The 18,818-nt window shown below is 41.1% G+C and overlaps 1 protein-coding gene and 1 long non-coding RNA gene across 5 annotated transcripts in view; one reads left to right on the forward strand and one right to left on the reverse strand.

The window, feature by feature from the left end:
• Positions 1 to 5,363: 5,363 nt before the first annotated feature.
• Positions 5,364 to 6,403, reverse strand: LOC101734396. Its single transcript, XR_208548.4, has 2 exons — positions 6,296 to 6,403; positions 5,364 to 6,095 (listed from the first exon to the last, which is right to left on the reverse strand). It is a non-coding gene; the product is annotated as an uncharacterized LOC101734396 (long non-coding RNA).
• A 6-nt stretch (positions 6,404 to 6,409) lies between these two features.
• LOC100497845 (ADAMTS-like protein 2) overlaps positions 6,410 to 18,818 on the forward strand; it is a 36,661-nt gene continuing 24,252 nt past the window's right edge. For all 4 annotated transcript variants that reach the window (XM_004913703.2, XM_031900993.1, XM_031900995.1 and 1 more), the window contains exons 1-3: positions 6,410 to 6,705; positions 14,271 to 14,395; positions 15,694 to 15,769. In XM_004913703.2, coding sequence (XP_004913760.1) covers positions 6,619 to 6,705; positions 14,271 to 14,395; positions 15,694 to 15,769 — 288 coding nt within the window. In that variant the 5' untranslated portion in view covers positions 6,410 to 6,618. The remainder of the gene's footprint in view (positions 6,706 to 14,270; positions 14,396 to 15,693; positions 15,770 to 18,818) is intronic.

The raw sequence follows: 18,818 nt of genomic DNA on the forward strand, positions 1-18,818 counted from the left end.
GGAAAGCTTGTGGAGAGATCTATAACCCTAGAAGGCATCAGGGAGAACTAGATCAGTTTGCAAAATAAAGTCCAAACTGACAGAGGCAAAAACAGAAATTCTGTAATTGTTCTAGCGAATTAATGAAAAATAGTTTTATTAACTTCAAACTTAGTTTGCAGACAATCAATTTATTTTATAGCAATGCCTGAGTTACTTGAAAACTTGCAAGGACATGAGTATTTCTATGTATGGTCATAACTATAGAGAACAGCAAAAAAAATCTTGCTTTTGTTTCTTCTCATATTTTGCTCGTTCGCTTAATAATATTTTCCTACCAGCATAAGGAGAGGGCAGGGCTAAGGCCATACCTAGTGTTACTAATACAGGTATGGGACCTATTATTCAGCACGCTTAGGACTTCGGGTTTTGTGGATTAGGGATCTTTCTGTAATTTGGATCTCCATACCTCAAGTCTACAAAAAAATAATTTAGACATTAATTTAAGTTTTGAAGTCCAATTCGATTGTTTTGTCTCCAACAAGCTTAGTTACTATTAAGTCTAAGGTAATCTTTTATTATTACAGAAAAAAGGAAGTAATTTTTAAAAAGTAGAATTATTTGGTGAAAATAGAATCTATGGGATATGGCCTTATTGTATTTCAGAACTTTCTAGATAACAGGGTTCAGACTAAGGGACCCCGTACCTGTACACACATGGTCACTACCATTTAATTTCTCTTTGGCTTACTGTGTCCCCATTAAATTTGTAAGTGTATATGAATACAAACAGCAATTCTACCAAAAAACGAAATTCTGAATACACAATTATACGGATTCATAAAATATAATCTAACTACAAGCTTATACAAAATAAACCAGCGATTGCCTAGGTTAGTTATGCACTAACTAGAGGATTTTTATTGCACTGCAGTCTGTGAACTCTGCAGGAGGTAATATAATCTGTCAGTGTCCTGTGGCTTCAGTAATTCTTGGAATATGTATGCACAGGATCACAGTTTGTTAAAATCAAGCATAGAAGAATGTGAACAGGTATATTTATTAGGTCACAAAACAAGCAATGTTTCGGGCCTACACTTGCCCTTTTTCTGGCCCCTGTTTCAGAGGAATCTTCTGGTTCATAGTAATCTAGCATACCTGAATTTCCTCGATTTTGTCTTTTTTGTATGGCCTACTGCTGAATGGGATTTTAAAAAAACCATTAGTGGGTTTTTGATAAAATAGGTTTTAGGTGGTGATCTTTCTGTTTTGTACAAACACTAAGGGGCTGATTTACTTACCCACGAACGGGTCGAATGGAGTCCGATTGCGTTTTTTTCGTAATGATCGGTACTTTGCGATTTTTTCGTATGTTTTGCGATTTTTTCGGATTCTTTACGAATTTTTCGGATCCAATACGATTTTTGCGTAAAAACGCGAGTTTTCCTATCCATTACGAAAGTTGCGTAAAAAGTTGCGCATTTTGCGTAGCGTTAAAACTTACGCGAAAAGTTGCGCATTTTTCGTAGCGTTAAGTTTTAACGCTACGAAAAATGCGCAACTTTTCGCGTAAGTTTTAACGCTACGCAAAATGGTAACGAAAAATTCGTACAGAATCCGAAAAAATCGCAAAACATACGAAAAAGTCGCAAAATGTTCGTTTTCAAGTCGGAACTTTTCCAATTCGGGTCGGATTCGTGGGTTAGTAAATCAGCCCCTTAGATTGGTAAATCTGCCCCTTATTTTATGTTGTTGTTTCTTATTGCATATTTAGCTTGTTTCTGAACTTGTGTCACAAAAGGCAACCCTGAACCCCAGGGTAATAACTAAATTCCAGTCTAGGCATTGTCTTCTGCTGTAAACAGCCACAGCCTCAGTTACTTGTGTGCTACCAGGTCTTAGTGCATAAGAATCGAGGAACTCCCACTGGTGGTGAACAAGGAAGGCTAAACTTGGGCATGAAGCATGAAAGGACACAACAAATTGTAGTAAGACAGATCGAGTCAGAACCAGATAAACAACTACAAACTGAAATGTGAGCCACACTTACCAACTGGCCAAGGGACAGGACAGCGCAGGAATCAGGTACTAGGATACAGAAATCTCAGCACCCAGGTTCAAGCAGACCTGACTTACAAAGGTGAATATTCAGAGCTAGTTGTCTCTGACAATCTTGAAGTTGATTATCAAGCCTCAGTATTTCCTAGAAGCCTCAGTATTTCCTAGAAGCCTCAGTATTTCCTATTTAGCTGGGAAGACTTTTTCTTTGGCCAGATGTACATCTTCAAGTTACAGCAGAACCCCCTTGCCCAGCAGGACTCCATGTTTGCCTGGTTTCCAGTTTCTGCTCCAATTCCAGAGCCCCAGAACATTCTCAGCCACCCATTGGCCATTGACATTTGAAGCTTAGGAGAGGCCTCAACCTGCTAATGCTACTCGACATATGCAACAGCTTCTTCTCGAATACTGACCCACCAGGCCACCCTTCAGCCAGTCAGTGTGAAACCAAATTCCATACTTCTGCAATAGAAACTGGCTGAAATTGTTAGTTGTCAGTAACAAATTTCTGGACTGCCCAACCAACTAAAGGATGACTTTGTGACAATGAGTCCTCTGCTGTAAAGTGGGTTCACACTTCTGAATCACCCTTTTTCATGGTTTTAGACCCATATTTTATCTGGCTCCACCTTCCGTTCCATTTCCTTTCCCAAGATGCTGCCAAAATTCGTATTCACTCTCTTATATCTCGCCTGGACTACTGTAACTCCCTATTAATTGGCCTTCCCCTCTAAAGACTGTCCCCTCTCCAGTCCATAATGAATACTACTGCCAGGCTCATACACCTCTCCAACCGCTCCTCCTCTGCCATGCCACTCTGCCAATGCCTGCACTGGCTTCCCCTACCATACAGGATAAAATTCAAACTAATGACTCTCACATTCAAAGCAGTTCATAACTCTGCCCCACCCTACATCTCTGAACTCATCTCTAGGTACCATCCAACCCGCTTGTTACGCTCCTCCACTGACCTGCTCCTTAACTCCTCTCTCATTCCCTCCTCACACATTCGCATTCAAGACTTTGCAAGAGCTGCCCCCCCTTCTCTGGAATTCGCTCCCACAAACTGTCAGACTTTCTCCCAATCTCTCTGCCTTCAAGAGATCTCTAAAAACGCATTTATTTAGAGAAGCTTACCCTAATTTACCCTAATCAACAGCTATTATAAAAAATAAGAGTAATAATGGCAAAGTTTACAGGTGGTCTGCATGGTATTAATAAGCAGCAAATGTAAGAACCAACTTGACTTTGGTCAACCCCAGGGAGATCTCAGTTTGCAAGTTCTTGCAGTTTGACCGCTACTAGATGGTGCCTGGCCCCTAGTAACCCCTTGACTCAAAATTTCCACTACTGCCTTTAATAACAACTTTTTGAATAATGCAGGAGTTAGAGGGAGTTAGGGAAGGGATATAGGTGTATAATTTTTTACTTTTTTTTAAAAAAAAGTTTATCATGCATGATTGGCAAACTACTAGAAAATTTTCATTTTTATCACTATCTGATTTAGCTAGTTTTTAAAGCAAGTAAATAAGAATAGTCAGCCTTTTTTGTTAAGCAATGCCAGGTACTCTTATACCTTTTATTCAGGACTTCCTTTTTTGTCTGATGTCCCATGGAAATTTGGCTTCCTACTAAGGACAACTTACAGATGTCCCTCAAAAATCTATGCCTATCCACCAGAAAAACATATGTCTGCATCCCTTCTCTTACGCTTTATATTTTTTGGCTATTTTTCTTTTCTGGAAATCAAAAATCCAACTTTCTCTATATATATGCATCCCCAAAAGGTTCTATGTATCCTTTGTTAAATCTTTGGTGGCTAACTTTAAATCTACAGGTTTCCTGCACTACTCCATTCATTAGTATGTATCTGGTGGGGGCAGAGTAAGGACTGGTAGGTTGGGGTGGCACAGTTCCAAATGGCGGGGTCACTATGTTTTGGAGCCATGGCATCATTAAACTGCACTGTGCTACTTCATTGCTTAGACATCACTGAACCAGTGGCTTTATTCTGCTGCTACCTTGTGGCATTACCATGATACAGCAGTGCATTTTGATGCCAAATGCAGACTTGGCCCCTGCTGGTTACTTCAACTCTTGGTCTGTTCCTTAAATTGTTTGCCTACTTTGTCCTTGCCTGAATGTAGGATATGCTCTTGTCAAGCTCCTCTGGTATCAGGAGGTCATGCTGCCTTGACAATGCTTCATCTATTTTTAAATGACTCTGTAACATGCACTGAAATCATTTGACAACCTACCTAACCTCCTAGGCTATGCTACTTGCTGGTGCCATGTAGGGGGATTTAACAATAACAGAAGAGCAATGTGAATGATAAGGAAGGATCTTGCAATGAAACAACCTCTATGAAGATGGTGCAAACCCCCACAACAGAAAAGTGACATGTTAGGGATTTCATTCAGACATTGCTACAATCCCAGTTGGTTCAATTTGTTGTATCCAAAATTATATTACATATGCAAACATATAGGAGCTGGAACTGCTGTCTCACATTAGTCTGTTACACCAGTGTTTTTCAACCTTTTTTGGGCAAAGGCACACTTGTTTCATGAAAAAAATCACGAGGCACACCACCATTAGAAAATGTTAAAAAATTTAACTCTGTGCCCAGCAGCAGTGCCCCCCTAGTACACTAGTGCCCAGCAGCAGTGCCCCCCTAGTACATTGGTGCCAAGAGCAGTGCCCCCCTAGTACATTGGTGCCCAGCAGCAGTGCCCCCCTAGTACATTGGTGCCAAGAGCAGTGCCCCCCTAGTACATTGGTGCCCAGCAGCAGTGCCCCCCTAGTACATTGGTGCCAAGAGCAGTGCCCCCCTAGTACACTGGTGCCCAGCAGCAGTGCCCCCCTAGTACATTGGTGCCAAGAGCAGTGCCCCCCTAGTACATTGGTGCCCAGCAGCAGTGCCCCCTAGTACATTGGTGCCAAGAGCAGTGCCCCCCTAGTACATTGGTGCCCAGCAGCAGTGCCCCCCAGTACATTGGTGCCAAGAGCAGTGCCCCCCTAGTACATTGGTGCCCAGCAGCAGTGCCCCCATAAGTCAGTGTGCCCCGTGCCCCCCCCTAATACATTGGTGCCCAGCAGCATTTTACTACAGCCCGGATTTTATTAAAGGGAGCTACTAAGAAAAACTGTAGCATCGCCGGGCCCCCTTTGAAAGTAAAAATTGCGGCCCTGCCTACGGCACACCAGGCAACATCTCGCGGCACAGGAACAGCGGTTGAAAAACGCTGTGTTACACAGCCAAATATGTTTTCAATATGCACTTATAAGTGGTAAATCTATTTATATAAATAAAGGCTAATACTCCCTAGCTGAACATCTGTATTTTTATCCAAGCATATCCTACCAAATCAGAAGAAAATGTACCAGATATACAGTGAGGTTTGTTGCATGTAAAACTGAAATGATATTAAAATATGAAACTACTTGAAAGATCATTTAACACAACCTGACTGTCCTGCATGCTGCTGGTAATATATAAGGGGTGGTTTATGGCAGACTGGTTAAAGAATGGCCCTTTTCAATCACACCATGCCTTCTGTTCAACCCCCAATCTCGTGTATGAATGAGTGGATGCCAAAAAATTTTGGGTTAGTTGTCAAGTTTTAAGATAAAGTTGGATTTGTTTCCCCAGTAAATACACTGACTTGGTATGTTACTATATCAAGACAAGAAATCATATGGCATTATTTAAAACAAAAGTTTTGACTCCTTTGGTCCTTAGAATCAACGGCAATTAGCAAAATGTCCCAGCCAGGCCAATTGAACACTTTCCTGCCTGCGGGCCATTCCCATGCTTGTAGATTGGAAACGGTGCATCTGGCAGACCCTGCGGCTGTCAAGTCAGGTGAATTTCTCCAGCAGGGAAGCCAGCGGCCCAGTGAGTAGGTGTCCGACTAGCAGGTATGAGGCGCGCCTCCTTTAGGTTGGGAAAGGAGTGTTGGACTGTGGCGAGGAGGTGGGGCGCATAGTTGCCAATCCTGGTCTGATATGTCGCCTCCCGTGTGGCTGTGTGCGGCTGTGTGTGACAGAGCAAAGGCTGCAATTTTTAAACCAAATATATCAGCATCAGAATGTCAGTAGAAACTCCAGTACAAGCAGTGGGCAAGTTATGAAAGCTGTAGGGTCTGTAGGCAGCCCTGCCTCCACTATCTCTCACACAGGGCAAATACAGCAGCCCTCAGCCACTCTCCTTCCGCACCCCGCTATCCCGGTAACACTTACCCCACATCAACTCACCTGCCTCATGACCCCAGCACCTCCTTCCCGCAGCCCATAACCAACCCGCGTACGTTTCCCAGTCTGACCCATTCTCCCTGTGTCAGCTCCTTCCTTCCTTCTGTGCCCCCACCCCTTCATGGCCCTATCTCCCTACCTCTCCCTCCCCTGACCCATCTTTTCTCTCCTTGTCCCTCCTGTGCCCTCTCCCCCTCCCCCTGTCCCGGCTCGGAGCTCCCCCAGCCTCACACAGCTCAGAGCCTGTAATTACTTGGCCATGCGGGGAGGGAGCGGGCTGCCCCTGCCGGTGCCGAGGCTTTTCCTGCCGCAGCTGCACTACAGGGATGTCTGTCTCTCTCCTCCGCCTCCCCGGGCTTCTCCGCTTGCTCATGCTGCTGTGCCTGCACCCCGGATCTCAGTCCCGCATTAAGGTAACACCAATCCCACCTACCGACTCCTCCTAGGCTCCTCCGGAAACTAGCGGGTTAACCGGTTCCAACTTTCAGGATATACCTGTCAGAGAAAGCGCAGCCACAGTGCGAAGGCAAGTGCCCGGTGTGTGCTTTCCTCACATACTTACATGGCAACAAAAACCAGCACTTTACATGTGCACACTGCTACTCGCATAATATTCTTTTATTCTTTTTGTGTTTAAGCATGGTGCACCCCTCCTTGCTTAGCAAATGTGCTCCCCCCCCAAACAGTTGGTGCTGCCCGCTCATCTAGCTTTGCGCGGTGCTTGTTAGCGCATATTGTAGCGCAGACAGGGGCAGCAGCAGCACCAGGGAAGCCCAGTGGAATGAATAGTATTCTATCAGATGCTTTTTATGAATGACACATGGGCTGTTCTGTCAGCAAAGAGAATGCAGCAGACACATAATCAGGATTTCATCGGCAATATATTTATATACAATGAGGGTATAGCCTGAAGCTCTTAGTACTATTTATGTACCCATGTGTCTGCATAGTTTGGGAGTGACTATAATTATGTGTCTGTATGGTAGGTTCTCTCCCTTTTCTACACATGTAGCCATGTATCTCTGCATAGTAGCTGTACATATTATATATCATAGCTCATTTGTGCCTTTTGTTGTGTGTTTGAATGATACCATCTAATAGACAAATTTCATGTAAGGTTAGGGCATGTACTAAAGGCAATTCAACCAGGGAGGGACCTTTTGGTCAGAATCTTGAATTTGTCAAAATATAAATGTCATTTGCTTACTTTGTTTAATAATCCAGAGGAGGCTCAGAGTTGTATTTCAGCTTCATCAGGAGGATCACAGGCCCCCCTAATCTGCTGTAGTATATTTCTAGTATTTAACCTTTCTTTAATGATCAGGGCCTTTTTTAATTTAGTTTATGTAATAATAGTTTGTATAGTAATTTATGTGCATTTATAGCCATAGTACTTTTTTGCTTAACTAAACAGCAAATTAGAAATAAGGCTGAAAATTACATCCCAACCTATTTATGCTGCCAGGTATCTTATCTGTTTTCTCTAGATCTAAGTCACATTGTGCTTTATTGTGCCTTTCGGCATGGAGTTTATGGGTGAACAGCAGGGGGTAAACAGTTATTTGTTGTATCTGTGTTTCACCATTAAACATGACTATAAGTTATTGCTATTATGTTCTCTTTTAAAGCCTCTGTATTAATTTATTTTTTATTTTTTTAGAAAAGGGGAGCATTGTGAAATTCAAAATGATCATAAGCCCCTAGCAGACAGATTATAGGGCTGTACAAGGTTCAAAGGTTCCTAGAATCAGCTGAATTTGGCACGTTTTGGCCCTATGTACAGTAATTGGAAACAGCCGTATTACTACAGTCATAGTAAAGCAATGCTGGCCATTGGTCGTTCAACTTTGTTATCCAGTTTAGTTGTTTTTGTAGTGCTTGGTGCAGTATTGGTTTGCATGTGGGCCCAAAACAGTTGCACTGTATGAGTAAAATATGTTTGGTATTTACATAGTATTCTAAATGAGTCCAAGCATATATTATACAGGAAGGAAAAACATTTGGTCCCTTAAACTTGTCAATGGGCCGATGCCAATTCAGCCAAGAAAAGTTGAATCAGTGACCAGTGCCTTCAAATGTGGACAATTTAAAGAAGACATTTGTGGGAATATCGGATTATTTGGTAAATTAACAAAAAGAGCAGCTTTTTGACTGGACACTAAATGAGAGAACCAAATAGAGCTTATTTACTTGTTCATTCTATATAGGCCAATGGTTATGAGGGCATTTGGATTTATAGTGTGAAAGCCACTCCACTGTCCAAGGTCACTGTTTCTGAGCTCATAGAAAGGCCATTAGTAGGCTGCTAAGGCAAGCCCAGACTGGCAGTGCAATCTGTGGATTCTGGCTAATGCCAGAGAGGCTGCTGTAAGATATTGTAGGATGTTGTAGGAAAGATCACTCATCTGCTCTACTAGCGTTAAGTGCTGGATCGTCATTAACATTACGATATTCAGGCACCTTTGAAGGCAACCCATCAAAATTTTCAGTCCTACCTGATCGACAAGGTGACTGATATCCAAAGCTTTTTACCAATATCTGTTGCTTCGTGTCTCACCATATATGCACTAATTATCGTAAAAAACATGGCAGGTCCATGTGCATTGCTAGCCCGCAGGAAGCTCTGCTTGGAGGAAAACAGTGTTCTTCAAAAACTTGCATCCAAGCCTATATTTAAAAATTGCACCAAATTTGAGGCCACTGGGGCAACATCAAAGGGGGTAAACAACATATTGCTCACAAACTACTTGTTGGGGATTACTGCCACAGACAGTCACTATTTGGGCCTCTGTGTACTTGAAATGCCAGGGCCTATTTTGCATCCCAGTCCCAGCTCTGAGGCTGCAAGAAAACAGGTCTGCAGCCAAAATCTGCTGGTGCATGGCCAACATTAGCACTTTCATAAGTCATTTAAATGTAAAATGACAGGTATTAAAAGTCTTTGTTTTTGGATTAAAAAGTATATATATATATATATATATATATATATATATGTGTGTGTGTGTGTGTGTGTGTGTGATTTGTGTATTTATCAGAGTGTTGTAAAACCAATTTCCTCGGTTTATTCTGTCACAATCTGGCAGCCAGGTGGTTTGTTTGTTTTGCTTTTTTTTCCCAAGTGAACGACGCCGTACACGTTCAGATTTTAGTCTTTTTCCGATCTAAAACTAACATCCAGACTGAAATTGTAGGATGAAGCATTAAAAATAACAAATTGGAGGATGTTCTGAACATGAAATAGTTGGCAGAAACCAATTGTACAAAAGTCACTTCCTGTAAATGCATTGTAGGTCCCCCAAAGATATTTTCAGATACATAATACATGTGCATTTTATTGTTATCCATCTGAAATTTTCTAACCTGTCCGATCGACTAAACAAATGACCTCCATGGTGCTAAAATTAAATTTGGAGCCCACACACAGTCCAAAAAACATACTAAACATATATCGGTGCATGTATGGCCAGCTTTAGAAAGTATAGGGTTACCTCCTTAGAAAGCACAGGAATACCTTCGGTAATGTAATCAAATCACTTTTCCAGGAGCAGCAATACTTGTTGCCTGAATCCATTTCTACGTTTTTAATGTAAAGGAATAGCAGATTCAGTGATCTGTGAATTGTGAGACCTCACATTACCCTTGGCACTGGAATCATGAATTTCCTGACCCCCATAGCAGCTACTGTACCTCTATTATACAAGTTTCTGCACATACTCACCCCCACACTGCCAGAATTTGCAGTGCTTTATCTTTTGGCAAACAGTGGTGCTCCAGTTGGGGGTGACAGGAGCTGTTCTGCAACAGCTGGAGGTCTGTAATTTGGACATCCCATGTGTCTAAAATCATTCTACAGAATTTAGGGAGGTTCTAAGGAATAAAACAGAAGTGGTCTTTTGTTTTCATCTGTCAACATTTACTACCATCCCTCTCCATTCCCTCACCCCCCTCCATCTATAACTTCACACTCTCTTCCTAATCCTTTCCTTCTGCTGTTGCCCATCCTGCATTGAAGGGGTGGACCATCCAGCTCTGCTGGCGTCCCTTTTAAGTTTGAGATCAAACGCTTCAGCTTGAGGAGAAGTTTACAGCTTCTAACACTACCAGGCCTGGGGGTAGTGGGGGGAGAGAGAGGGGGGAGAATGACCTGCCCTTAGGGAAGATATTTTCCTACCTCCCTTAAGATGAATCTTAATATTTAAGTTCTTTCTTTCCCTGAGCTTCTCTTGTTTTATCCTCACCCCCTCCTATAATTGGTTTCTAAATTACTTCCATGTCATTTTCTTGCCCTGGGTCTCTTCTGTTCTATAATGAGGGCCGAGGGGGATGGCCCTGTGATGTCTCAGCAACAATTAGCTTGGATTTCTTATTAAAAGATTTGCTGTTTTCATTGATCTGGTACTTTGTCAGAAGCAACATTTTTATTTCCACAATCCTGCAAATAAATGAATGAGAAGTAAAATCTTCTGGATAAATACAGTACAGGCTTTTTGATTTGGTCGGTTTAACGCATGTTAGAGAGACAGATGAAAGCTATATAAACAGAGAAAGCCCATGCTGGACTGCTTCAGACTGCTTTTAAACACACACTGCTTTCACTGTCTGGGTTTGATGTGTATTTGTGGCAGCATTGTAGCAGCATTTGTATTGTCGTGAAACTCAGACACATGCTGTTCTGAGACCTACAGACACATGGCAGCCACAGTCTAAGTGTAGAATTGCATTAACAAGATATTTATTTTATATTGCTTTGACTATGCATTCACTCTGATTTACTTAGATTTTAAATGCCAGTATGTATTTCCTTAGGGAAATGCTCACTGTTGGCATGCTCACATGAGAACAATAACAGGCCATGTTTTCAGACCCCACAATTCTAGATATATTTCTTCACTAGCAGCAAAAATGGACACCTTGCTTTTAACCATCAACCTTTGTGCTAAAGAAATCTGGCCTCTTTTGTTGCACCCCTTTAAGCTCCCCCTTAATGTTTTATGCCAGAGGACTGGAGGCCCTTATCTTGGGTACTTTTTTTGTTCCTTGGGGAGACCTACTGAGGAAACAGCTAAAGAGGACTGAGGACTGATATTTTAGTGTAAGGGTGAAGACACACTGGGCTACTAGTAGCAGTAGTTATTAAGGGTAACATTGTGGGGAGCAAGAGATATATATATTAAAGGAGAAGGAAAGGCTAAGTCACTTGGGGGTGCCAAAATGTTAGGCACCCCCAAGTGACTTAAATTGCTTACCTTTTACCCTGGGCTGGTGCCCCTGTTAGGAGAGAACAGCACCAGCCCGGGGTACCTGCAGCGCTTCCTCCTTCCTGTTTCTCACGCTTGCGCATGTGCAGTAGAGTGAAAAGCTGAACTTTAACAAGAAAGTCGGCTTTTCACTCTACTGCACATGCACCGGCCTAGGGATTTCACCGGTAGAAGAAAGAGGAAGAAGGAAGCGCTGCAGGTACCCCGGGCTGGTGCAGTTCTCTCCGTACAGGGGCACCAGCCCTGGGTACAAGGTAAGCAATTAAAGTCTCTTGGGGGTGCCTAACATTTTGGCACCCCTAGTGACTTAGCCTTTCCTTCTCCTTTAATGGGCTTATTTATCAGTTTTTGAGTTTGTGAATTCAAGTTTGTTTTTCTAAATTTAATAAACTTGCATATCGATTGTTTGTTTGCTTATTTATTAATGTGGTAAACTCGTGTGATTAAAAAAAACTCGAATACCTTGAATTTTCAAGTATACAAACTTGAATAAAACTCAAAAACCTAAATATCTCGAATTGAAAATATGGCTTGACTTTGCCTAATACAACTCCCATTGACTTCTATAGAAACTTGCATGCTTTTAGGTGTCAAAGTTTTACATTTGAGTTTTTGGGCTTTTTGCACATAAATACCAGACTTTTGAGTTTTTGAACCATAACTCTAATGGTACGAGTTTTAGCACTAAAAAACTTTAATAGTGAAAAAACACACACACGAACATTGATAAATCTCCCCCTAAATGTTGTTAACAAGGAGTCAACAAAGTCACGTTTAACAACAAATTTCTTTCTAAACTGCAGGAATCCATAAAATGGTTAGATATATATTGTTTTTTCAGAAACTCTTCTCTGGTGTATGGGACTACAGGTCAACCAGCTTCTCTAGATACATACATAATCAGCAGTCATTCAGAAAGCTTTCTCTGATTCTCCCTAAATAACAGGGATCTAGATAAAGTTAGACAACTTTCATAATCCCACAGACAGCCAAAAGTTGGGAGTAGTTAAAAAAACAACTGGAGGGCTACATGTTGCTCACATCTGCCCTACAATCTCTAAGTACCTATAGTGAACATTTTACAATCTGACCATGGCGTGGCACTAGTTTACCATCAAAATTAAATGTTGGATTATGTAAAATGCAATAAGGCAAACTTCTAGAAAATCAGTCTAGCAAGGTTTGATTATATAGGTATTTAATTTAAAGGGTAACTATTGCAGAATTAATAAGAAATATAAGCTTCATAATACTGAAATTTTCAAAATATAATCAATTAAATATTCTGCACCGTTTCTGAAATAACCTAAAACAGTCTGTGGGAGGGTGCTTCTTTTGCCTAGATCAGGGCTGTCCAACTGGCGGCCAGAAAAATTCCGGCCCTCAGTACCACAGAAGTTGGACAGCGCTGGCCTAGATGTATTAGAGCTCACTTTTTCAAAATAACTAACTTTGGCAAAAATCGAGTCAGTTATTTTGTTAGATGTTTTTATGTGCTGGAATCAGTTATTTGAGTTGGCTCTAATACATCCACTAGGATAGGGAGTTCATCAAAAGGTATATTAGACCTTAGTGTCAATCAAAATCTGACTCTGAAGCTTAAATTCAGTTTTAATTATTTTGATTGTTCACCTTTAAATGCAATCAGGGCAACCATGTTTTACGGTGCGGAAGACCTGCTGCACTCAGTTTTAGCACTATTTCATGCCAGATTGGCTGATGTTGGGAGGTATCATCATATTTTCATCAGCACCACTATAAAAAACAAAGCTCAGTGTTTCTTTTTTTAATAAGGAATATTAAAGTTTAGCACTTTATTAAATCTCACCTGGCAAACTGCTTCATTTAAGACAATAATAAATATATGTATAATTACTTTTTTCTCAGTGATGCTTTGTCAGTCTTTGACAGTATAATTGCAGTGTGTAAGTGATAGTAGGCAATAATTTGACCCAACATGTTTTCAATCTGTAGGGCTGTGGCACACGGGGAGATTAGTCGCTCCGCGACAAATCTCCCTTGCCTTGGGCGACTAATCTGCCCAATATGCCATCCCACCGGTGAGAATGTAAATCGCTGGTGGGATGGTATACGCGACGCCGCGATCGCCAAAGTTGCCTTGAGAGGAAATTCTCTCGGCACCGCATACACGTTCCCACTGGCGATTTACATTCTCACCGGTGGGATGGCATATTGGGGAGATTAGTCACCCACGACAAGGGAGATTTGTCGCAGGCGACTAATCTCCCCATCTGTCATGGCCCTTAAACCCAAAGCAACTAGTCTGATGTTTGCACTATTTGGCCTAAATTGCTTAATTGCAGGCTGATTGCTTGGAACATTATTATAAAATCCAAGCTGTAAACTTGTGCATTTTTGGCCATAATGTGCCTAGAGGGCCACATGCATCACTCTTCACATTTTGGAAATTTTGTTTATTTAGTTTGCTGCACTTTTGCCCAAGGACAATTATAGCAATAAAATAGCAAAAAATGCTCTTGTTCCAAAAGTGTATACCAGGGATGCTTAGTATGTGGCTATACAATACACTGAATATTTAATTCAGCATTAGTTGCACAGCATGTGGTTGGTTATACTTTGTAACAAATATGAATTTGCCATGTTTATATGCAACACTGCTGTGTGTACTGCATTGCCATACTGCATGCATCCATCTGTAATCTGTTGAGTTGTTTGCTGACGCTCCATGGTCTTGTCAGGACAGCAGTGAGGTGTGGGATGAAGAGGTGGCTGAATGGTGGGGAGAGTGGAGCTCCTGGTCAACATGCTCTCGAACATGTGGAGGAGGAGTTATGTCTCGAGAACGTCATTGTCTACGCCAGAGGTAAGGAGGCACTGTATACGTATGAGAAAATGTTTTTCTGTAGAAGGTGAGAGGGAAATGTATCAGTTCTCTTTAATATCCACAACCGTACCTTGTAATTGATCCCAACTAAGATATAAATAATCCTTATTGGAGGCAAAACAATCCTATTGAGTTTAATTAATGTTTTAGTAGACTTAAGGTATGGAGATCCAAATTACGTAAAGACCCCTTAACCAGAACACCCTTGGTCCCAAGCATTCTGGATAACGGGTCCTATACCTGTACGATTTGCTCATCAACAAAAATGATAATTTAAAGCATTATCGTCTAGTTGAAGTTAGGAAACCTTCCTGCTTGGTCCTGCAAACAATTGGACAATGGACAAATTGTTAACAACAAAAATTTTTAAACCTGCCCAACTGATTTTCTGACTGATGTTGGATTAAAAATCACTAGATATACAATCATTCGGTGCCCACTGAACTTTCGATAATTTGACATATTTGTCGGATTGCACTGAAATTGGATGTTAGGAAGAGAAAATTATGTGTATGGCAATACATGGGCAGATTTCAGCTGATGATTTGGTTCCTTCAGACTGATTTGGCAGTTTATATGCCCATGTATGGATACTCCCAACAGGCCTACCCGACCAACATCTGGCCTAAAATTGGCCAGATCTCCATCAGGCAAGTTTGATTTTCCGTTGCATTGGGGATTGCATTGGCACGTTCATGCAGCCCTCAGTCTGACAGCGCCTAAGTCTGACATTTTAATTTGAACATTTGGCCCTAGGGCCAAGCAGGCCCGGATTTGTGGCAAGGCCACAAAGGCCTGGGGCTAGGGCAGCAGAAATATAGGGCCGCACAGAAAAATTTTGTCCGCATACCGAGCAATGGGAAGAGAACGCGCAGAAACTTTAGCATGTCCTCTCCCCAATGCTCTGTATAAAGTTAAGTGACGCACATGCACGGCGGGGGGGGGGAGAACACGCATTTGCGGAGATTTGCACGCATACGTGTTTGAAGTGGGCGGGCGGCCTTGGGACGCCCCAATCAGAAATCCGGCCCTGGGGGCAAGCGATAGAATTATCCCAATATGGCCCATATGGGAAAAAGATCCTCTTGTTTGGCAACCTCGCGAATCGGAACGTGTATGGCCACTTTTACTGTCTAGCAAGGTGTATTGTATCCCTGAGCAAGGTAAAGACATTGCATGGAAATATTTACATACATTTCTCTGAATATGACACTGTAAAATATATTTTAAGCATATTTTTACATGGCACTGAGATAAAAGCACCCTTCCTTTTACAGGCTCCAAACAGTTCTGGGAACAGACAACACTGTGTGTGGAGGCCATTCTAAGCAATATCAGCTATGCCAAAAAGAGGTAAGTTGCTTATGACATGCATGTCTTATACTATCAGGTTGGAGTTCTTTTTGTTGGCATTTAGAATACACCTCCTGCACCAAAAGCCTTATAGTGCTATAAATATAAAGTATGTTACTTATGTTACTGAGTTGATAATCCCATTGCATGGATCTTAGTCTTGTACATATGCGGCTTTACAGAATAAGCCTGCTGCTTAATTGCCACTAAATAAAGAAAGAAAAAAGCCCAACATTGCCAAAGTAAATGATTGGTATAACCCAGTGTAACCCCCAAGTGAGCATATCCGAAATAACTGTTATTCACACACAACTCTGTAAAATGTATACAAAAACCTTGTCATTACCCACACGTAACCCTGTAATTACTCTCCCGTAAACATGTAATTACTCATATATAACTTTATAGACTGCACATAACCATGTCTAACTCATACACTGCCATCCATAGCCTGAAGGAGTGGCTCGGTGGTCTTTGAAGAGATCCAACATTACTTTTCCTGTGCTTTTTGCCCCAAATTATGAACTGTATGTTTAAGGAATCATGGATGCAAAAATAAAATGTGGATAGTTTACTTTAGTACTACATTTAAAGAAACAGATAAACAAAACATACCACAACCTTGGACTCGTTTATTTATGCAGTACATTCCTATGTAACTGGAGCCAATCTGTATATTTAGCATCTGATCCACAAACAAAAGCAAAAATCCATACAGTCCAAGTAGTAGAAAGTCTACACAGCTCAGTTCAAGTGGAAGTGAGATCAGCTGCTTAGGGAATCACTAGTGGAGATTTTGTAACCGCGAGACCAGTTAAGCCAGGCTTATTTTCACTTGTAGGGAATGTCATGATGGACAATAACATAACATGGGATACAATTTAGATAAGACAGTGTTAAAAATGCATGCCTGGTGTTACTAATGTCAGATACCCCACCATAATAATAGTGAATTTTGGAGTGTGAGCTCACTATGTGCTGTGAAAACACAATTCAGTCCTACAACCCCACAAGCAGTGCTTAGTATATACCTTTTCAAAAAAGGGGTGAGCAATATGCATCTTCTTTTCAGCATTAGATCAATGAATAGAGGTTTTTGCCTATTGCTCTATTGCTTTAATTAGGAAATCTGTAATGTTTTGACGTTTCTTCCAGTAAACATGAAAAAATATGAAATTGAAAGTAAAGTCACATTTAACTTATACCAACTTAGGTTAAAGGAACAGTAACACCAAAAAATGAAAGTGTATAAAAATAATTAATATATTATGTACTATTACCCTGCACTGGTAAAAGTTGTGTGTTTGCTTCATAAACACTACTACAGTTTATATAAATACCCTGCTGTGTAGCCATGGGGGCAGCCATTTAAATTGAAAAAAAGGAGAAAAGGCACAGGTTACTAAACAGATAACAGATAAGTAGCATAGATTCCCATTGTATTCTACACTTATCTGTTATCTTCTTATGTAACCTGTGCCTTTTCTCCTTTTTTCAATTTAAATGGCTGCCCCCGGGGCTACACAGCAGCTATTTCTATTAACTATAGTAGACTTTCTGAAGCAAACACACAACTTTTACCAGTGCAGGGCAACAGTACATTATATTTTAATTATTTTAAAACATTTTTATTTTTTAGTGTTACTGTTCCTTTAACTGAAGTCATATCCTACTTCCTTATTCCTATGAGCACAATAAAAACAAATCAGTAAGTAATCCACTGAAAAGCCTCTGTATCAGGGCCAATTTTATATATAGATGCCAGAGGGCCTGTGCCTAGGGTGGCATCCTTAGGGGGGCAGCCCTCAGGTGCCTATAAAATCAACAAAGTATAAAAAATTAAAACCCTCCCCAACCACTGTCAGACCTACCAGCTGAAATCCGACAGCAGAGCTGGAGGGGTGAGGGGTCACATTTTCCACCTGTGCACGTGACATTACTTCCTCCCTCTGGGGATTGTACTTAGGTCCGGTGCCTAGAGTGGCACTGGACAAAAAATACTTCCTTGCTTTGTAAGGCTTATGTCCCACAGAACGTGTTAGTCGTCTGCGATAAATCTCTGCTATTGCGGGTGACTAACTGCTCCGAAATACCTTTCCACTGGCTACAATAGTAGTCACCAGTGGAAAGGAGTTCACAACACTTAAGTTTTCCACTGGCAAATCCTATTGTTGCCAGTGGGAAGGCATTTCGGAGCGAGTAGTCGCCCACAATAGCAGAGATCTATCACAGACAACCAACATGCTCTGTGAGATATCAGCTAAAATGCTGCTACTTATCTAAAAGCTTAAAGTGGACCCAGGCTTAAAAAGCATTATACAAGCATTTACAAATCCCAGCTGTCAATCGCTTTCAATTCAGAACTTCTTAGATGTTGCTTATATATAATTTATATAGTGTAAGTAAAGTTTATTTTGCTTGACAAACACAATAGAAATTAATTTGGAATTATTTTTTATTATTATAAAGGGGGATTTATTTATATAGAGGGCTTCTCAGTAGGTTTCTGATTTGTTTTAACTGTACTCAGAGGGATCAGGAAAAATAATGTGATTTTAGTTTCAGATTGTGCCATGTTTAGAAATCAAAACAGTGTTTTCATTCAGTTAGCACATATGTGAATCAGTTTGCATTTCTTATAGCTATATTTTGCAGTACTCCCACTCTTTTGCTTATTGATATCAAGGCTACAGTAAGAGAGGTGGCTTTATCTAAAATAAATTAATTACTGTGGTCTCATATGCAACAAGCATCACCTAAGATACTTACTAGTGATACTTACTAGGTATTACCTGTCCCAGTGAGGTACGGAGAGCTGCACACACACATGCACATTGGCAGGGGATCAGTGCTTTAGAAGCTAACCATAGAACTGCATTAAAACGTCCTGGGAGGTTATAAATTATGTTCAAGTGGCTTTACATTTGGCCACCACCTGCACCAAGATATAAAGAATCTCAGTCATTAACCATGACATGACTACTGTTCATTTGACACACATAGGAGAAACAAAGAAACATGGTACATGTCTGTTTTTCTGCTGCTGTTC

The sequence above is a fragment of the Xenopus tropicalis genome, chromosome 4 (assembly GCF_000004195.4).
Source record: "Xenopus tropicalis strain Nigerian chromosome 4, UCB_Xtro_10.0, whole genome shotgun sequence".
Classification (NCBI taxonomy): Eukaryota; Metazoa; Chordata; class Amphibia; order Anura; family Pipidae; genus Xenopus; species Xenopus tropicalis.